Source organism: Harmonia axyridis, chromosome 1 (genome assembly GCF_914767665.1).
Source record: "Harmonia axyridis chromosome 1, icHarAxyr1.1, whole genome shotgun sequence".
Lineage (NCBI taxonomy): Eukaryota > Metazoa > Arthropoda > Insecta > Coleoptera > Coccinellidae > Harmonia > Harmonia axyridis.
Window position 1 is genome coordinate 49,586,391 of NC_059501.1, and position 21,628 is coordinate 49,608,018.

At 35.8% G+C, this 21,628-nt stretch overlaps 1 protein-coding gene across 8 annotated transcripts in view; it reads left to right on the forward strand.

Annotated features, from left to right (window-relative positions):
- Positions 1-21,628, forward strand: part of LOC123673441 (inactive dipeptidyl peptidase 10) — a 536,532-nt gene that overhangs the window by 188,775 nt on the left and 326,129 nt on the right. For all 8 annotated transcript variants that reach the window (XM_045607927.1, XM_045607937.1, XM_045607946.1 and 5 more), the window contains one exon: positions 18,145-18,239. In XM_045607927.1, coding sequence (XP_045463883.1) covers positions 18,145-18,239 — 95 coding nt within the window. The remainder of the gene's footprint in view (positions 1-18,144; positions 18,240-21,628) is intronic.

Below are 21,628 nucleotides of genomic sequence, written 5' to 3' on the forward strand. Positions count from 1 at the left end.
GCGAATGTTCACATCAAAATCAAGAGTTGCGCCATTAAGAAACACGAAGAAAGTCCCTCAGCTAGAACTCTGTGAATCCCTCCCTTTGGAAAGACTCATCAAGCGCTGTGTTACGGCCCTGGAACACAACAATTCAAAAGAATTCGCCTGGTCCGACTGGGAATTTCTCATATCATGGATAAAAGCTGACGTAGGAAAATGGAGAACATTCGTCGCCAACTCAGTTCAATGCATCCACGAGCTACTAGGTCAAGTTCACTGGTACTACGTTAAATCGACAGACAATCCTGCAGATCTGATTTCATCTGATCTTTGGTGGAATGGACCCGAACGGTTGAAACTTCCAGTAGCAACAGAGGATGAACAAGATCAGAACTATCCGAAAACGACTACCAACTAGTAGTCGGAAGCACAATAATCTCCATGCATCATCATTATAAATTTCATTTAATATTTAATATTCTGTTATTTAAAGTTAAGAAAGTGACCACGAGACACAGTCCAGACGAGCAATGAACCTGTGCCTATTGAAGAAGGGATTGAGTTGCAGCCAATCTACAGCCACCCCCATGACAGACCGATCAACCCTCACCTGGCTTAGATAGATAGATAGATATGTTCTTTATTTCAGATTTTAAATTTTCATATACTATTGAGGACGTCATGACTCCAACCACAATACTAAGGCCGCCGGGAATATGTACGAAACGTACAGAAAATCCTATTCATATCATAATTTTCCAATAATATTCATACAAATTAATTTCAGGAGGTATTTCATATTTCTCAATCAAACGTAGATTGAAGGATGTGTGTCTTCAATTTGTCTATAAAATCAGCATTTTCATTTCCGTTCGAAGTTCGTTAACCAGAGAAATACCTAGTTACTTTCATATTTCCGGTGAACTGTGGAATTTGTATTATATCAATAAATATATTGTCATCATATTTACGCTTGGTCTTGACGTCACTAGAATTATATTATAAATAGTTGTTAGTTTTAGAAATAAAGTGCATTTTACACACGATCTGCTTTTCAGTCATAACCCTTGAGTCCTTAACAAATCCTCTATTTAGAAACTCAAGGTAACGTTGTGACGCTACCCCAACAGTCTCTTTGCCTTTCTTTGAAAATTCAACGCCACAGTTCATGAATATGCGTGATTTCGCTTTATCTCGATTTTACTCTCTGGAACGTCATCTATTGAGGAATCCGCAGTTGTATATACAATACAAAGAATTTATGATGGATTATCTTAAATCACATCATATGGAAGTTATTCCTGCCGATGAAATACAGTCGAATTCGTACTATTCAGTTCATCATTGTGTACCAAAACCTGAAAGCATCTCAACCAAATTGCGAGTTGTTTTTAACGGATCTTATAAATTTTACTCTCAAAATAGTAATTTACGTAACAAGTCCGGAAAATAGGGTTTTTTTGGACGAATAGACAAAATTGGAAGTCTGTGAGTCCAAAAAAACCATTTTCGGGCTTGTTGCGTACAATATTTTTTCGGCAACCATGTAAAATAACACTATCGCTGCTGCTTTCCATATTTTATTACGATTGCGATCAAAGAACATGCAAATTTTTGACAATTAATTTCATATGAACTGTCAGCCGTTATCTGGGTTGTTATGGATTCTATGATTCTTTTCCGGCCTAGTCCGGGAAGTACGTACTTTCCGGACTAGGCCGGGAAATGCTACTTTCTCAGAGAAAAAGCGTCCGGGAAGTGAGCACTTCCCGGACGGTTGCCGAAAAAATCCTTAACTATCATCTAATGACAGGTCCAAAATTGCAACCCGATATTTCAAAATAATAACAAGCTTTCGTCTTATTCCATTTGTTATATGCTGTGATATACGCCAAATGTATCGTATGATTTGGGTGGACTCTAGTCATTGTGATTTTCAGAGAATTCTCTTTCGCTTTTCACCGAATGATAAAGTACAAGACTTTCGTTTGAAAACCGTCACTTATGGACTACGATCGAGCCCATATTTAGCACTTCGCGTTTTGCGCAATCTCGCAGAAGATGAAAGATCGAATCATTCACATGCTGCCGAAATTATTTCAAATAATTCCTATATCGATGATTTTATATTTAGTGCACCCACCATTGAAGACGCTCGCATACTGCGCGATGATTCAATTTCTTTGTTAGAGAAAGCTGGTTTTCAATTGCGTAAGTTTCGTAGTAATGAACCATCACTTCTGAATGATTTACCAGCATAGCATTTGTCTGTTGACTCACTATCATTCGACAATGGGTCACAACCATTTTCATTAAAAATTTTGGGATTGAATTGGAATCCCAGCAGTGATTTTTTAGAATAAACTAAAGTAGTTTTTTCTGCAAACCCATTGATGACTCATGATGTACGAAAAGGATTATGCTCTCTGAGTCAGCAAAAGTGTATGATCCCCTCGGATTTGTTGCACCTACGATTTTTCTCGCAAAAAACCTAATCCAACAACTTTGGATATCAAAAATTGATTGGGATGAACCGCCGCCCCCTGACATTATTCGTGTCTGGCAACAATATAAGTCAGAACTACCGGTACTTTCTGAGTTGAAAATTCCAAGCTTTATTATTCCAACTGAGATCTCCGGTTACGAGATCCATGGGTTTTGTGACGCTAGTGAGAGGGGATACGCATGCGTCATTTATTTAAGGGCGCTGAATGATTTTGCGATTTCTACTCATTTTTTATGTGCAAAATCTAAACTTGCGCCTTTAAGGAAGATAACTATTCCTCGCCTCGAACTTTGCGATGCCGTCTTATTGAGCAAATTGATGAAATTTACTGTCAAAATTTTGGAACCAACCATACATATAAACAAAGTGGTCTCTTGGTCAGATTCGCAAATCGTGCTTCATTGGCTTAATGGCGACTCTACTCGTTGGAAACCGTTCGTGGCCAATCGTGTTTTGTTTGTACAAACAAATTTACCACAAAATTCATGGTATTATATCAATACAGAAAATAATCCCGCAGACATCGCTTCCCGAGGTGTACTACCTTCTCGTCTTCTCTCTGTGAGTTGGTGGTTTACCGGTCCACCACTGTTGCAAGAACGCGAGATATCAAGTTTCATTGCGACCTCTTCCTTTTCATATCCAGTGGAGGAGCAGCGTAAATTAGTTCTGTTAAGCGTCCCCAATGATGAAAATTTAGTTGACAATTTGCTAGACAGATTCTCGTCATTCAATACCTTATTACGTGTTACAACGTATGTTTTGCGATTTATTAATAATGTAAGGAATCGAACCGTCAAATTTATTGATAGTCTGTCATCCATCGAGATGTACTCCGCTCTTTTGTTGCTTGTCAAGTTCACCCAACATAAGTATTTCGCTCGGGAATATGAAGGCGAGGGGTTTTCGTTTCCTCTTCGAAAATTGCACGCATTCATTGATTCTCAGGGTGTTTTACTAGAGGAAGGACGAATCAAACATGCTCATCTGCCACATGGCGCGAAGGTTCCGATGCTCCTGCCGCGTCAGAGCCGCTTAACTTTTTTGATCATAATAATAATAATAATAATATAAGGGTAGCGGTAGGTGAATCCCTAGCGATTCACCTATCAGGACAGTTGAATCGACTCCTGCCCACCGCAGATTCCAGGAGCTCCCTGACCCGGGAAGCTGAAACCTGTCGAAGGGTCCCTGTCCAGGGTAACGGACGAAGCCGTGTGGAAAGCAGCTCAAGAATTCTCCCACCGTAGCTCTGCGGATCGTGAAAAGCGATTAAAGGCCGTCTCCCCCACGACACGGAGGAACCCATGAATGATGGTGAATTTAGGGAATAGGAATATAGAGCCGTTGCCTGAGGTTCGTCAGGGCGTGTCTGGAGCCGGCGCTGGACATGACAGTATGCGGGACGTCGGAGACAGAGTGCTAAGGAGACGGGCGTCTGTCGAACAAAATGCTACGCCTCCACAATCTCAACATTCTAGGAGAAGAATAACACGAGTGTCTCCGACCGCTGAAGGTGCTGCGCAGGATCACCAACCAGCACTCACCCAAGCAGGTCTACCAAGAAGACGCATGAAATGGACAAGTTCGATAAATGAAACGATCATGCGCATATATTATGAAGTGACTAATATGGGAGAGGATAAAATAGGCTACCGTCAAAAATTATTTGCAGAATTCCACAGAAACTACCCCGAACTTCAAGTTTCTGAGCAAAGAGTAGCCGACCAATACCGGGTCATATTGAGAAATAAACTTGTACCCGATGTGAGACTTAACACCATAAAAAATGAGGTCCAAATGAGGCTACAGAATAGGAACCTCACTAACAACGAAACGACAATTGAAGAAAACTATGATTGTGCTGAAAACCAACACAACATCAATGCACAAATGAACTCTGAGGAACAAGACAACGCAGATATGATAGCAATAAGTGATGCTCAACGACGGAATATATATGCTGCACCCGTCGAAAATCCAGAAGAAGACCAAAGAGAACTACTGGAGCGATTATTTGCCACAATGAATAGATGCGTTATAGATTTTGAGGGCACAGATCCATTGAGACGGCCGATTCTGCCAAGATTGAGGACATCCAAGAAACTATCCCATCTTCTGGTCATGACCAACAAGGAGATTTTACCCAAGTATCTTTCTGACTACCATGATCTCGAATCATTACACCTCATCATATACTGTGCAGCATTTTCGAAAGCAACAGTGCTAAGTGTGAAGCCAAAACCAGAGCCAGAGAAAAACAACAAAATAAACCACATTGGCAAAAAAGGCTAGAAGACAAAGTTCATAGCATCCGCCAAGATATTGGGAGGCTCACATAATTTGCAAGAGGTTCGCCGTCTAGAAGATTACAAAAAACGGTGAATATAATAATGGATCGTCACCGGCAACATACAACGTATGATCCAAACAATGAAAATGCTCAACAAATTTTAGACACACTGAAACAAAATAGTGTATACTCCGAAAGACTCAGAAGATACAATGAGAGCTATAGAAGAAAACAGGATAATATGATTTTTGAAAACTCCGAAAGAAAATTCTATAGAATGTTAAAAAATAATATGTCAGCAACACCAGGAAGTTATCCAACCGTCAAGGATATTGAGAATTTTTGGACAGATCAACTGGCTACACCAAGCCCCTACAACTCCCAGGCTGATTGGATAAGAAGTAAAGAGAAATCCTGTGAGACAATAAAACAAATGCCGCATAACGCAATTTCTATAGAAGAATTCCATGAAATATTGAAAAACACACACAATTGGAAATCACCCGGCCCAGATGGAATCCACAACTTTTGGTTGAAAAAATTTTGGTGCATACACGGCAGGCTAGTTGGAAGCATAAATGGTGTTATAAGTAATCCAACGGGAATGCCCAAATTTTTAACAACAGGGACCACTTACCTCTTACCGAAGGATATGCAACACACAGCGGTTCCATCAAAATACGGACCAATTACATGTCTGCCAACAATATATAAAATCATCACATCATGTATAGCATCTCGTATCTACAAACATTGCGAGACAAATAATACCTAGGTATAGGTATAATGACAGCACATCAGAAAGGATGTACCAAGAATGCACTAGGATCGAAGGAACTGCTGATAATAGATTCCATCATATGCAACCAAGCCTTCAAAAAACACAGAAATCTTTTTATGACATATTTTGACTATAAGAAGGCCTTCGACTCTATTCCACGTGGGTGGCTGACAAAAATTTTGGAAATATACAAGATCGATCCAATTACAATAAACTTTCTGAAGTATGCAATGTGCAACTGGAGAACGAATATCGAACTCTCTACGGCGAACATAACTACTAAAGATATGCCAATAAAAAGGGGAATTTTTCAAGGCGATTCGTTGAGTACCTTATGGTTCTGCTTGGCGCTGAACCCCCTTTCTAAACAACTGAATGCTACTGAAAAAGGTTTCAATGTCAAAGGAAACAGAAATACTATTGCACTCAATCATTTGCTATACATGGATGACCTAAAACTTATAACAGGCAACAAAAACCACTTGCAAATTATGGTCAAACTGGTGGAACATTTTTCGGAAGACGTGGGGATGAAATTCGGATTGGACAAGTGTCGTACTATTAGCGTAGTGCGTGGAAAAATCCAAGATGAACCGATAGCTCTCTCCAATAGACAGGAGATAGTGTTAGAGTTCACCCTGTGTAACTCTTTTTTAAACATGCCTACAACAAATCGATTAGTCCATCTAGCAGCAGCTAGATGAACTAGATTATAGGGGACAATTGGTTCATCTAGCGGTGAATAGACGAACTAGCGTATGAAGGACGATGAGTCCTTCTAGCGGCCTATAGACAAACAGTCATAGAGGACAACTAGTCCACCTGGTGGTAAAGGAACGGTTAATGACCGTTACGTGAGATTTTCCATGTTTCATTCCATGACTGAAAGTGGTGGATGTAACTCACGTGTTTTTCGATGAATCTGGTTAAAAAGAAAGTATAGTTAATGGTGTTGAATACGAGATATCTAAGTTGGTAGCAGAGCGAATAACTCTTAATTTTTGACAACAGTATTTTTGTCGATATCATTGTGAAATAATTGAAATAAATCCCATATAATGAAATGGACAACAACCAAGAATATGACGTTCCCATCAATACAGAAGCTCAAATTGAAAACCTTGATTGGATGATTACATCTCCACACCAAGAAGAGGCAGTGAATAATACAGATTTGGCTTCTTTAATAAAACAGCAAGTAAATGAAACTCTTACCAATGGAGGGTTAGACTTTAACTGGGACTTCGTTCATTGAATCTACTAGATTTCCTAACTGAAGAATATGGAAGTTTGTCTCACAATATGCCTTTTGGTAATAGAGTTCTTTATGATGCTCAAGCAATGCAATATTTAATATCAACACTATTGCAAAAAGTCTGTCGAAAAGCAAAATCTGCTAATAGTAAATATAAGCAGATCCTAGAAATGTTTTCTGGTCAAAAACATTAAGAATTTATTGTTATTGAAGAAAACTATAATAAGTTGCATTTTCGTGATTATGACTGTCCTATAAAATTCGTGACAGAATTTCAAAACAGTATCGAAGAATACAGAAAACTGGGAACAGTATTTGAAGATCTATTGATTGCAAGATTCTTGGCAAAATTAAAATTGAGGATTGATATGAATCTGGAAATCTATATTCTAATTATTATAATATGATGAGATGCTTGCCAGAACACCTGAGAAACTTCAATACTCGCATCCGAAAAAGGAAAAAATGAGAGTGAAGAAAGTTAAACATGGAAGAGAAGTAAACACACAACCCCAATGAAGGAAATGAAGCATAATGAAAATCAGAACCAAAGAAGAAATATTGATTTCAAGAAAAGAATAAGCATGACTGATTTATACTCCAAAGAAAAAATAGAAAATGGATACCTATAGAATTGAAAAAAAAAAACCAAGGTGAGAAGTGTGGTACCTACTTCCACACTCAAAATGTATGTCCCTATCCAGGGTAACTCTGCTATAGGTTATAGGTATGTAAAGAAAGTGAGTATGAGAAGGATTTATAATGTATGATAGTGACTCGAACAGTAGAATTGTTAGAATCGGAGGGGGAATTGTGGCATGAAAGGTGTGCTCACATTTCTTCTACGTACTTGAATAAATTACGGAATGTGTCAACAGGTATGACGGAATTTATTTACAAAAAAAAAAGCAATGGAAAAATCCTCCACATGCTCTCTATCGAAATTAACTAGGAAAACGATAAACAAAGCCAGAAATGGGTCAAATAGATCATGTGAAATAATTCACACAGATTTAATTGGTCTAATCACACCAGCCACATTTGTTAACAAGAATAAATATATTCTAACCTTTCTTGATAATTATACTTGCTTTTTGCAAAATTTTTTATTAAAATCCAAAATACAAGTACCTGAGTGTTTAGAGCAAAGTTTAAGAACTTTAAAATCAATGTTTTCTGAGAAATATTCATTTAAACTTATAAGATGTCACAATGGAATAGAATTCACAGGCAATGTGACTACATTAATACTTGATAAGTACAATATTAAATTACAAACAGCTGAACCATATACTCAGAACATATTGGTACAATTGAAAGATTGAATCGTACTTTAGAAGAACGCATTCGAGCTTTACTTGTAAGTTCAGGATTTTCACTATCTTTTTGGGGCCTAGCTACTCAATGGGCAACTTATTTGTACAACAAAACCCCTTTTAACAAGAGCAATTTACTTACTTCATTAAAGCAATGTTTATGTTGTTGTACTTCATTGCCCAAAATTACCCTTATATAATAATTATCTTTATTCTCTCTCAGTAATGTTAACATAACTATTCTAGATATTATTGGATGCAATATGAAACTGTTTTTTTAATTAGGGCTGAAACTTATAAGTAAGTAAGTAGGTGAGTTTATTGATAAATAGGAATAATAATAATTATAAGTTGTCTTTTCAGAGAAATCTACCACTTGTTTGTCTATTCGAGCTATCTGAAACTCTGTTTCGAGAAAGCTACCACTTGATTGACTATTCGAGCTATCTGAAACTCTGTTTCGAGAAAGCTACCACTTGTTTGTCTATTCGAGCTATCTGAAACTCTGTTTCGAGAAAGCTACCACTTGATTGACTATTCGAGCTATCTGAAACTCTGTTTCGAGAAAGCTACCACTTGATTGACTATTCGAGCTATCTGGAACTCTATTTCGAGAAAGCTAACACTTAATTGACTATTCGAGCTATCTGAAACTCTGTTTCGAGAAAGCTACCACTTGATTGACTATTCGAGCTATCTGAAACTATGTTTCGAGAAAGCTACTACTTGATTGATTATTCGAGCTATCTGAAACTCTGTTTCGAGAAAGCTACCACTTGATTGACTATTCGAGCTATCTGGAACTATGTTTCGAGAAAGCTACCACTTAATTGACTATTCGAGCTATCTGAAACTCTGTTTCGAGAAAGCTACCACTTGATTGACTATTCGAGCTATCTGAAACTATGTTTCGAGAAAGCTACTACTTGATTGATTATTCGAGCTATCTGAAACTCTGTTTCGAGAAAGCTACCACTTGATTGACTATTCGAGCTATCTGAAACTATGTTTCGAGAAAGCTACTACTTGATTGATTATTCGAGCTATCTGAAACTCTGTTTCGAGAAAGCTACCACTTGATTGACTATTCGAGCTATCTGGAACTATGTTTCGAGAAAGCTACCACTTAATTGACTATTCGAGCTATCTGAAACTCTGTTTCGAGAAAGCTACCACTTGATTGACTTTTCGAGCTATCTGAAACTATGTTTCGAGAAAGCTACTACTTGATTGACTATTCGAGCTATCTGAAACTATGTTTCGAGAAAGCTACCACTTAATTGACTATTCGAGCTATCTGAAACTCTGTTTCGAGAAAGCTACCACTTGATTGACTATTCGAGCTATCTGAAACTATGTTTCGAGAAACCTACTACTTGATTGATTATTCGAGCTATCTGAAACTCTGTTTCGAGAAAGCTACCACTTGATTGAGTATTCGAGCTATCTGAAACTATGTTTCGAGAAAGCTACTACTTGATTGATTATTCGAGCTATCTGAAACTCTGTTTCGAGAAAGCTACCACTTGATTGACTATTCGAGCTATCTGGAACTATGTTTCGAGAAAGCTACCACTTAATTGACTATTCGAGCTATCTGAAACTCTGTTTCGAGAAAGCTACCACTTGATTGACTATTCGAGCTATCTGAAACTATGTTTCGAGAAAGCTAGTACTTGATTGATTATTCGAGCTATCTGAAACTCTGTTTCGAGAAAGCTACCACTTGATTGACTATTCGAGCTATCTGAAACTATGTTTCGAGAAAGCTACTACTTGATTGATTATTCGAGCTATCTGAAACTCTGTTTCGAGAAAGCTACCACTTGATTGACTATTCGAGCTATCTGGAACTATTTTTCGAGAAAGCTACCACTTAATTGACTATTCGAGCTATCTGAAACTCTGTTTCGAGAAAGCTACCACTTGATTGACTATTCGAGCTATCTGAAACTATGTTTCGAGAAAGCTACTACTTGATTGACTATTCGAGCTATCTGAAACTATGTTTCGAGAAAGCTACTACTTGATTGATTATTCGAAGCGATCTGAAACTCTGTTTCGAGAAAGCTACCACTTGATTGACTATTCGAGCTATCTGAAACTATGTTTCGAGAAAGCTACTACTTGATTGATTATTCGAGCTATCTGAAACTCTGTTTCGAGAAAGCTACCACTTGATTGACTATTCGAGCTATCTGAAACTATGTTTCGAGAAAGCTACTACTTGATTGACTATTCGAGCTATCTGAAACTATGTTTCGAGAGAGCTACTACTTGATTGATTATTCGAGCTATCTGAAACTCTGTTTCGAGAAAGCTACCACTTAATTGACTATTCGAGCTATCTGAAACTCTGTTTCGAGAAAGCTACCACTTGATTGACTATTCGAGCTATCTGAAACTATGTTTCGAGAAAGCTACTACTTGATTGACTATTCGAGCTATCTGAAACTATGTTTCGAGAAAGCTACCACTTAATTGACTATTCGAGCTATCTGAAACTCTGTTTCGAGAAAGCTACCACTTGATTGACTATTCGAGCTATCTGAAACTATGTTTCGAGAAAGCTACCACTTAATTGACTATTCGAGCTATCTGAAACTCTGTTTCGAGAAAGCTACCACTTAATTGACTATTCGAGCTATCTGAAACTCTGTTTCGAGAAAGCTACTACTTGATTGACTATTCGAGCTATCTGAAACTCTGTTTCGAGAAAGCTACCACTTGATGACTATTCGAGCTATCTGAAACTATGTTTCGAGAAAGCTACTACTTGATTGATTATTCGAGCTATCTGAAACTCTGTTTCGAGAAAGCTACCACTTAATTGACTATTCGAGCTATCTGAAACTCTGTTTCGAGAAAGCTACCACTTGATTGACTATTCGAGCTATCTGAAACTATGTTTCGAGAAAGCTACTACTTGATTGATTATTCGAGCTATCTGAAACTCTGTTTCGAGAAAGCTACCACTTGATTGACTATTCGAGCTATCTGAAACTATGTTTCGAGAAAGCTACTACTTGATTGATTATTCGAGCTATCTGAAACTCTGTTTCGAGAAAGCTACCACTTGATTGACTATTCGAGCTATCTGGAACTATGTTTCGAGAAAGCTACCCCTTAATTGACTATTCAAGCTATCTGAAACTCTGTTTCGAGAAAGCTACCACTTGATTGACTATTCGAGCTATCTGAAACTATGTTTCGAGAAAGCTACTACTTGATTGATTATTCGAGCTATCTGAAACTCTGTTTCGAGAAAGCTACCACTTGATTGACTATTCGAGCTGTCTGAAACTATGTTTCGAGAAAGCTACTACTTGATTGATTATTCGAGCTATCTGAATCTCTGTTTCGAGAAAGCTACCACTTGATTGACTATTCGAGCTATCTGGAACTATGTTTCGAGAAAGCTACCACTTAATTGACTATTCGAGCTATCTGAAACTCTGTTTCGAGAAAGCTACCACTTGATTGACTATTCGAGCTATCTGAAACTATGTTTCGAGAAAGCTACTACTTGATTGACTATTGGAGCTATCTGAAACTCTGTTTCGAGAAAGCTACCACTTAATTGACTATTCGAGCTATCTGAAACTCTGTTTCGAGAAAGCTACCACTTGATAGACTATTCGAGCTATCTGAAACCATGTTTCGAGAAAGCTACTACTTGATTGATTATTCGAGCTATCTGAAACTATGTTTCGAAAAGCTACCACTTGATGACTATTCGAGCTATCTGAAACTATGTTTCGAGAAAGCTACTACTTGATTGACTATTCGAGCTATCTGAAACTCTGTTTCGAGAAAGCTACCACTTGATTGACTATTCGAGCTATCTGAAACTATGTTTCGAGAAAGCTACCACTTGATGACTATTCGAGCTATCTGAAACTATGTTTCGAGAAAGCTACTACTTGATTGACTATTCGAGCTATCTGAAACTCTGTTTCGAGAAAGCTTCCACTTGATTGACTATTCGAGCTATCTGAAACTATGTTTCGAGAAAGCTACTACTTGATTGACTATTCGAGCTATCTGAAACTCTGCTTCGAGAAAGCTACTACTTGATTGATTATTCAAAGCGATCTGAAACTCTGTTTCTAGAAAGCTACCATTAATAATAATAATAATAAGTTCATTAATTTCAATGATTATTCGTACAAAATATTGAAATATTACACAAATAAAAATGAAACAAGTCACAAGAGAAAAGAATTTAATAATAATGAGAAGACTTATTTAGAACAGTAAACCCTGAACTCCTCGACTGAGTAAGGTTCACACTGCACAATTAGCCTGTGAATTATTCTCTTAAAGGTCCCGTGATTAGAAATGACCTGTAGATGTTTCGGTAATACATTAAATAACTTGATTGCCATGTATTCTGTACCCCTTTCACGTAAAGTAGAAGAATGAATAGGGAAAAGTACGGAACACTTTGCCTTGTATTATTGACATTTTTGAATTCTACAAAATAATTTTGATTTTTATGGAAAAAAAGTATTTTGTATATATTTAGTCCATAGAAAGTGAGAAAATTATGTTTTCTAAATAGTCCACGACAAGACTGCCTATAGTTGAGTCTTAGCATAGATCTAAATGTCCATTTTTGGCAAATGAAAAGGTTATCAGAGTGGATGGAGCATCCCCAGAAAATTATACCGTAAGAAAGTAAAGATTGGTAATTAGCAAAATATAGAACTTTCAGGACATGAAAGTTAACCTGATCTCTCAGCATGAAAGGAGTAAAAGAGACTGAATTCATCAGCCTTTTTCTAAGCTGATCAATATGTATGTCCCATCTCAGACTCTTGTCTAAAGTAATACCAAGGAAACTCACTGAATCCCTCACCGGTATCTGGTTATCGACATCACCAACAAACTACGGGAAAACAATTTTTGATCTGTATGACCGGAAAAAAACAGTCTCGCTTTTTTGTAGATTGATTTTTAGTTTGTTGTTGTTTTGGTCGGAAAGATCTGAAAATATTACTCGAAAGATACCACTTGATTGATTATTCGAAGTTATCTGAAACTCTGTTTCTAGAAAGCTAATACTTGATTGATTGTTCGAAGCGATCTGAAACTATGTTTCTAGAATTATTAATATTAATTATTAAGAACAAAATGAAACTGTACTTTATTATAGCTGAAACTTATAAGGTTTTTGTCTTTTCAAATGAAGAACCAACTCGATTTGCAGCGAAATAGTATTCTGAAGCGAAAATTCGGATTAAAGAAAAAAAAACTATTTCAATGAATTTTCTCTCTTTTACCTTGTCGGCATGGGAGGGGGTGTTAGAGTTCACCCTGTGTAACTCTTTTTTAAACATGCCTACAACAAATCGATTAGTCCATCTAGCGGCAGCTAGATGAACTAGATTATAGAGGACAATTGGTTCATCTAGCGGTGAATAGACGAACTAGCGTATGAAGGACGATGAGTCCTTCTAGCGGCCTATAGACAAACAGTCATAGAGGACAACTAGTCCACCTGGTGGTAAAGGAACGGTTAATGACCGTTACGTGAGATTTTCCATGTTTCATTCGATGACTGAAAGTGGTGGATGTAACTCACGTGTTTTTCGATAAATCTGGTTAAAAAGAAAGTATAGTTAATGGTGTTGAATACGAGATATCTAAGTGATAGAAGCAATGAAATCGGACGATCTTTATAAATACCTAGGAATGAACCAAAACCCACTAATAAACCATCAAAGAATGAGTTCATTAGGAGAATCAACAAAATTTTAAAAACAAACCTCAACAGCAAGAACATGACTAGAGCTATCAATACATATGCATGTTCAATTCTTACATACTCTTTCGGTATCATTCCATGGACCAAAACAGATATAGAAAACCTGCAACGCAAAATGAGAACCTTGATGACGAAAGCACACAAGCACCATCCGAAAAGTAGCATTGAGAGGACGACACTGCCGAGGAATAAAGGAGGCAGAGGTCTGCTAGACATCATGGAACTTGCCCATTGGCAAATTGAATGCCTACGAACATACTTCAAAGACAAATCAGGTATGTCAGAGATCTACAGAGTACTGTGTGAAGCAGTCGAATCAACACCTTTACAACTGCACAAGGAGCAATTGTCATACAACCACCAGACAGTCCAAGAAAAACTGCAAAGATGGAGAGAAAAGCCCCTACATGGACGACTTTTCAACGAGGTGAACCAGGATCATGTCGACATTGAAGCGTCGAACTATTGGCTCACATCAGGTGCGATGTATCCAGAAACGGAAGGATTCCTTTCAGCCATCCAAGATCAAGTGATCTCAACAAAAAATTACTGCAAGCATATCATAAAGGATCGAACTATTACTGACGATCGATGCCGTTATGGATGTCCAACGAATGAGACAATCCAAAATATCACGGGAGGATGTCAAATGTTTGCAGGAAATGAATATAAAGAGCGACCCGATGCAGTAGGAAAGATACTACACCAAGAAATGGCAACTAAATTAACGCTAATTCATTCTGAAAAAGTGCCATACTACAAGTACCGACCGGAAACCATCCTGGAAAACGAACGCTATAAACTGTACTGGGATCGTACAGTTTTGACTGATAAAACAGTGCCATACTACAAGTACCGACCGGAAACCATCCTGGAAAACGAACGCTATAAACTGTACTGGGATCGTACAGTTTTGACTGATAAAACACAGGCCAGATATATTACTAGTTGATAAACATCAGAAGGAAGCAATACTCATCGACGTAGCAATACCTAATAACAACAACATGCGTCAAAAAGAGGTCGAAAAAATTTCAAAATATAGGGACCTCGAATTTCAGATAAAGCGCCAGTGGGGAATGATATCAACGAGAATTATTCCAATTATCATCTCAACAACAGGAATAGTACCCAAAAATCTCAAGAGAAATATCAAGCAACTAGGACTTAGTGAGTATATATGTAATATAATGCAAAAAGCTGTTCTTTTAGGTACTGCAAGGACGGTGAGAAAATTCCTAGGATGCGAAGGACAGGTCCAAGGATCGCGTGTAAGAGGACCAGAAGTTCGACGAGAACCAGGGGGACCACAAGGACCGGACACGACCGAGCTCTACCCTTCTGATATTTTAAATATCTGGGACTGAGAAATCCTACGCGTATAGGCAAAAGTCGGGAATAATAATCTTTATTCATTCCCTTTAGACATATAACAAGTATGTATGGGACAAGTCAAAATACAGTAAATAGAGAAATACATTCTACAAAAATAAAGAAAAAAAAAGATATTATCTTAGCCATCAGTTTTACAATTCAGCATCAAAATATTCCTTGAGACTATAATAAGCTTTGGTATACAGGGTGTCCCGTGAAGACCACGTCAAAGGATAACCCACCTGCTATGACAAAATTCCGATTATAAAAGTCTTACCGTTTTCGAGATATTTTTTTTTTGAAAATAATGAATTTTTGCCCCTTTCAATAGTTTTGTCCTTACGGTTGGTACAATTTTTCTTCCTTTTGGTTAATTTTTTCAGTTAAATATTGCTGAAGAATGGTTTTGACGATTACGTTGAAAACATCCTCCGAACATTTTAAAGGGGGGCTATGAGAAATATTTTTCTTGGAAATTTTGGTAATGGATCATTTTGTTCATGAAGTTTAGCCCATCGTAGTGGAAAAAAATATACCGAGCTACTGCTGCACATTACACCAATAAATTTTGTAGAGGTATCACACAAGTCATTTGTTATTCAAAGAAAAAAGATATGGCTGTTTTTATCCAAATGGGTAAGTTTCTGACAAAATCAAGTTTGTCAATTCTGTTTAGAGATCTTCGATATTGCAGTTCTTAGTGAACAATGGCTATTGTTTACGTGCGAAAATATTACTCGCATAATTATTCATCTCAACGAAATTCAATTTTGCCGGCAAATTTTGCGAAAACATCATGCAGATCCAGATTTTTTTAATAAGATCATTAGGAGCGACGAGTCTTCCTGTACCAAGGATGTTTATTAACAGCAGTTTTTGATAAATTGCATTCACTACAGATCCGACCCAAAGAAAATTGGATAAGGGTCAAAATCACCTGAAAATCCACTTTGAATGACATTGTATGTTATATCGTTGAATTCAGCGTTATTTCGAAAAGTGTCATAAAATATACAGGTCCGTATTGAAAAAAATGAGGTTGAGGGTGGCCCAGAGAGCACGAAACGTTGGATACGAAATCTGATTACGTCAAATTGAAAACAATTTACTGTCGAATAAAAAATTCCTGAAACATTTTTTGATAATATTTGAAATAAAGTGTGAAAAAAAAAAATCAAAATGACAGAATTTACTTTTCTTATGATATCTCAATAACCGGCGCTGATAATCTCGATTTGTTTGAACTGCTTGACAATGCTTCAATGAATGCAACTTTTTCTCCATTTGACCGACCTTCTAACTCTTATGGTTCAAAAGTTACCAATACAATCCCATTGAAAAAGTGACCACCCTGTATATGTATATATATTAAGAACTAATCAGTCACGAACTATCTATTTTGACTAATCTGTTATGACTGTTTAAAAAACAATGCATCTGGGAATTTATAACATTACTTACCTCTAATGCAAAAAGTGGTGTGCTCCTAAGCGTCATACAAAGAATTGCTAAAATAGCAAAAATACAAAATACATTGTAAGAACAAAGGATGGATCATAGTTACAATGGGTATTCATTCTACCACATTATCTCGTGTTTGAAATTGATGCCTTAACAATTTGTCCATCATGAAATATAAAATAACAAATGAAGATTCGGGAATATGTCGTATGATCATAATGGGGTCGTATTAGGTAATTATATACATATATCATAGTCTCATTTACATTTATCTAGAGAAGGTTAGACTTCGCAGGCGATGCGGTAGTTAGACCTACCCTACAAGGAGAGGTTATTTGCTTAGTTTAGCTAGGCACTATCACTCTTTTCAGGAACGTTCTCCTTTCCACGTGGGATGCTGCTTATATAACATCTTACCCTCAAGCTTTAGAGCATTCGATGCCGTGGCGTTCAAGAGGAAGCTCAAAAAATGCCTTGTGTAAAATTGTTTTTATTCTGCTGACTAATTTGTTCGATATTTTTCTTGATGTTTTTATTGTTATTATGCCTATTTTTTATGACTTACCATGTACTGAATTGATGTTGGTTAAAATTTATTATTATTATTAACAAAATAACTTACAAAATGGAAAGTCAAAAATGCAAAACTCAAAGACATATCATATCACGAAAATAATATAATTTCTTCTCCAGAAAAATAATTTCCATCAGTTTATTTCATTCAAAAATACTGATAGTCTTTTATGCTTCTAATAATGAAAACTTCATTTTTAACATTAACGTAGATCTCTGCATTATTTTCCATATATTTCCTCTTTAGTTTCATACTTCAGCCTTTCATTCAATTCATACATTCCCATTTGAAAAAATTGATTAGAGAGGTTCGAGGCGAAGGGGGTGAAAAATATGAAATTCAAAAAAGTATAAATAGCTTTTGAATTTTTAAATGGACTAGTACAAGAATTATTGACTAGTTACGTAACTTTTTTGACCCGCTGTACAATAAGACTACATCTGGAAGATATTACTAGATTTATTTCAAACTAATTGGATTACTATGAACATGTATTTATCAGTTACATTATTTATTATGTATTATAAATCTCACAAAAATTCTTTCAGAACACTACATATTTCTCTCCTGGATGAGAAAATTACTTTGACACCTTTTCACTTCTAATTGTTTACAATGTCATGTAGCATGATGATTTGAAATGAAAAATATTATTTATTTATTTATTTCAATTTCGAAAACTCTCTTCATTATATACCTTCGTACTGGAAATGGTTTATTTCAATATCGGCTCCCACTCGATTGACCAGAGGAGAAGTCTATACCTATAAATTAGGAATCATATAATTGAATATAATAAAAAAAGATTTCAATTGAATCCTTTCTCTTTCAGACTCCGAATTTATTTATACCGATTCCGAGGGTGGAATCAGTTTATATAATGCAGAAAACTTGACGACGAAGGTTATTATGACGAATTCTACTTTTGTGAGTATTGCTTTTTTTTCATTCATCATATAATTTTTACTGAATTCATTTCAAAATGGAGAATGACAACCTTTTTCATTAATTCACAATAAGAAAAATGTCATTATCGAATGTCATTGTCGTGAAAATGTTATATAGGTATCACAAGAGCTGTGAATATAATCTATTAAAATATAGATGTTTTTCTCTGCAAATGGCTTCAATCTTGGGGAATTTACATATCGAAATTATTATAATATAAAACCTGTGTGTGTAAGAAATAATTATGCAGTTCAAGCGTTCGCAAAATATCATAAACCTTCGCGTAAACAAGTCAACATTGGTGGCTCACTCCATAATGCATTTGATGTGCCATGTGAATGCGAATGTGAAGAGGTGTTTGTAAATCGGGGTGGAATAAAAGTGTCATTTTCTTGAGTATTCGGCATCCGAATTTCTTGAGTGTGCTAAGTCAGGTAGTTGACAGAACAAGTATTAGCGTGAGCATTTTATCAACTCAATAAAGATTGCAATACAGTAATAAATTAGATATTTGAAGACCATTTTCTCAAACTGAATTCAGAGTGTCAATGTTGAGTATGCGTTGACAGTATAATATCATCACAACATTCCCAGAGAATTTCAAATAAATTCATGCAGCGCTTTTTTTGTTTCATTCGATCGAATTTTCAAGAAATTAAAAGATGTTCATAATCTCCAACCAAATGAAGAAATTGAATTTTTATTTTTTTTTCTGCAATTTCATCAATAACAGAACAAAACAATAACAGAATTCATGAAATCAATTTTTTGAAAATTAAAAAAAAAAAAATTTTTTTTCAGTTTTTTTTTATTGACTCCAAAAAAATTAATTCAACATGTCATTATCATTTCTTATACGATTCCGTTATTTCACTTCACGATCTTGATGATAGAAACCAAATTAAATTCGAAATAAAGTTGATATACCCAAGGGAATTTCGAAATCGATCTACTCGCGTTCCAGAAATTGCATATCTCAACTTTTCATCTATAGAACTTTTGCAATGTTTATGAAGGCATTTTATTTTAAAAAAAAATTTGCAAAATTTGAATTTTTTTTTCGATTTCCTTACATCGAATCAAACAAAAAAACCGCTCCATGGATTTAATTGAAATTCACTGGGATTTTTGTGGTGATATTGAACTGTAAAACACATACTCAACTTTGATGATTTTTTGATATTTTCAATTCAGCGCTTGATTATCCAAAGAGCCTCCAAAAGCCCCTTTTATCAACATTTCAAATTAATGTAGAGAACGAAGACATTTTTCTTCCGAGAATACCATAGCTACTTCTTGTAGAGAATTCATTCAAGATTTCAAAACATCCCCTTAATTTTCTGTGCAAACATTGATTGGTGAGATATTGATGGTTAAATACAAAAAGGTCATTTTCAATTCAAAGTTCGATATTTCAGAGAGAAATGCTCATATCGAAATTTAAAAAAAAAGATAATGAAGCTGAATAGATTCATTCTGAAAAAAAGGTATCATTCGACATTATACAGGGTCTCCCGGGAAGAATGCGACAAACGAATACCATAAATTAAGGTCATCATGGAGGACCCTAATCAAGATGTTTCAATCGCCTGAGTGCCTTCGTTGAGGATAGACAGGGTGATGTTCATCTTATGAGTGAAATTTTACTGTTCGATAACTCTTTAACTAATCGACCGAATCATTTCAAATTTTGGAGTTTTGTCGCCCTTTACTATCGCCTTCCTTCAATATTTCTGAAATCGAATAAATCAGATCCAGACTAACAAAATTTTCGAATTTTCATCTCATGATTGAAATTTCACTGTTGAATAACTCTTTAACTAATCGACCGAATAATTTAAAATTTTGAAGTTTGGAAATCCTTCACTATAGACTTCCTTCGATATTCTGAATTCGAGTAAATCAGATCCGGATTAGGAAAATTTCAGACTTTTCCTATTTTCATGAATATTGGATCACCCTGTACGTGAACATTATGATTTTTCCCGTTTTCGGAACCACAAAGAATCAATTCGTTATGAAAATTCTAAATCTCTGCTTGGCACGGTCATACAGGGTGATCAATAAACATTCCCTTATGAGTGAAATTTTTTTAGTTCAATAACTCTTCAACAAATCCACCGAATAATTTCAATTTTTCAAGTTTTGTCGCCCTTCACTATTGCCTTCCTTCAATATATCTGAAATTGAGTAAATCAGATCCGGACTAGGAAAATTTAAGACCTTTTCTATTTTCTTGAATATTGAAACACCCTGTATGTTGATATCATGATTCTTTTTCGTTTTCGTAACCACAAAGAATTAATTCATAATAAAAATTTTGAATCTCTGCTTGGCGCCATCATTCAGGGTGATCAATAAACATTTCTTCATGAAAGAAATTTCATAGTTCAAGATCTTGAATTTATCGGTAGAATTATTTCGAAAATTGAAGATGCTTCACCCTTCACGAAGGTCTCACCTAAATTTTCCTCAAATTATTTAAGAAAACTTTTAATCAACAAACTGGATAAAGAATAGAACGAAAACAGCAAATAAATTGAAAATATTTGATCTTGAAAACAATGAATCGAAAATAAAATATTTTCAGTTCAGCAGATATTGTTCAAAATTATATTTCTTCATTCTAATACATTTTTGAGCAAATTGATATGATATAGTTGTTTCACAGATTTCGCTATCGTATTCGGTTGAATCGATTATATTTCTTTCATGAGGAATGTTTATTGGTCACCCTGTATGACGGTGCCAAGCTGAGTTTAAGAATGTTGATTATGAATTAATTCGTTGTGGTTACGAAAACGAAAAAAATTATGATATTGACGTACAGAGTGATCCAATATTCACGAAAATAGAAAAAGTCGAAAATTTTGTTAGTCTGGATCTGATTTATTCGATTTCAGAAATATTGAAGGAAGGCGATAGTAAAGGGCGACAAAACTCCAAAATTTGAAATGATTCGGCCGATTAGTTGAAGAGTTATCGAACTGTAAAATTTCACTCATAAGATGAACATCACCCTGTATATCCTCAACGAAGGCACTCAGGCGATTGAAACATCTTGATTAGGGTCCTCCATGATGACCTTAATTTATGGTATTCGTTTGTCGCATTCTTCCCGGGACACCCTGTATAATGTCAAATGATTGAAAATTAAATTTCATATTCACCTTTTTTTCAGAATGAATCTATTCAGCTTCATTATCTTTTTTTTTTAATTTCGATACGAGCATTTCTCTCTGAAATATCGAACGTTGAATTGAAAATGACCTTTTTGTATTTAACCATCAATATCTCACCAATATATGTTAGCACAGAAAATTAAGGTGATGTTTTGAAATCTTGAATGAATTCTCTACAAGAAGTAG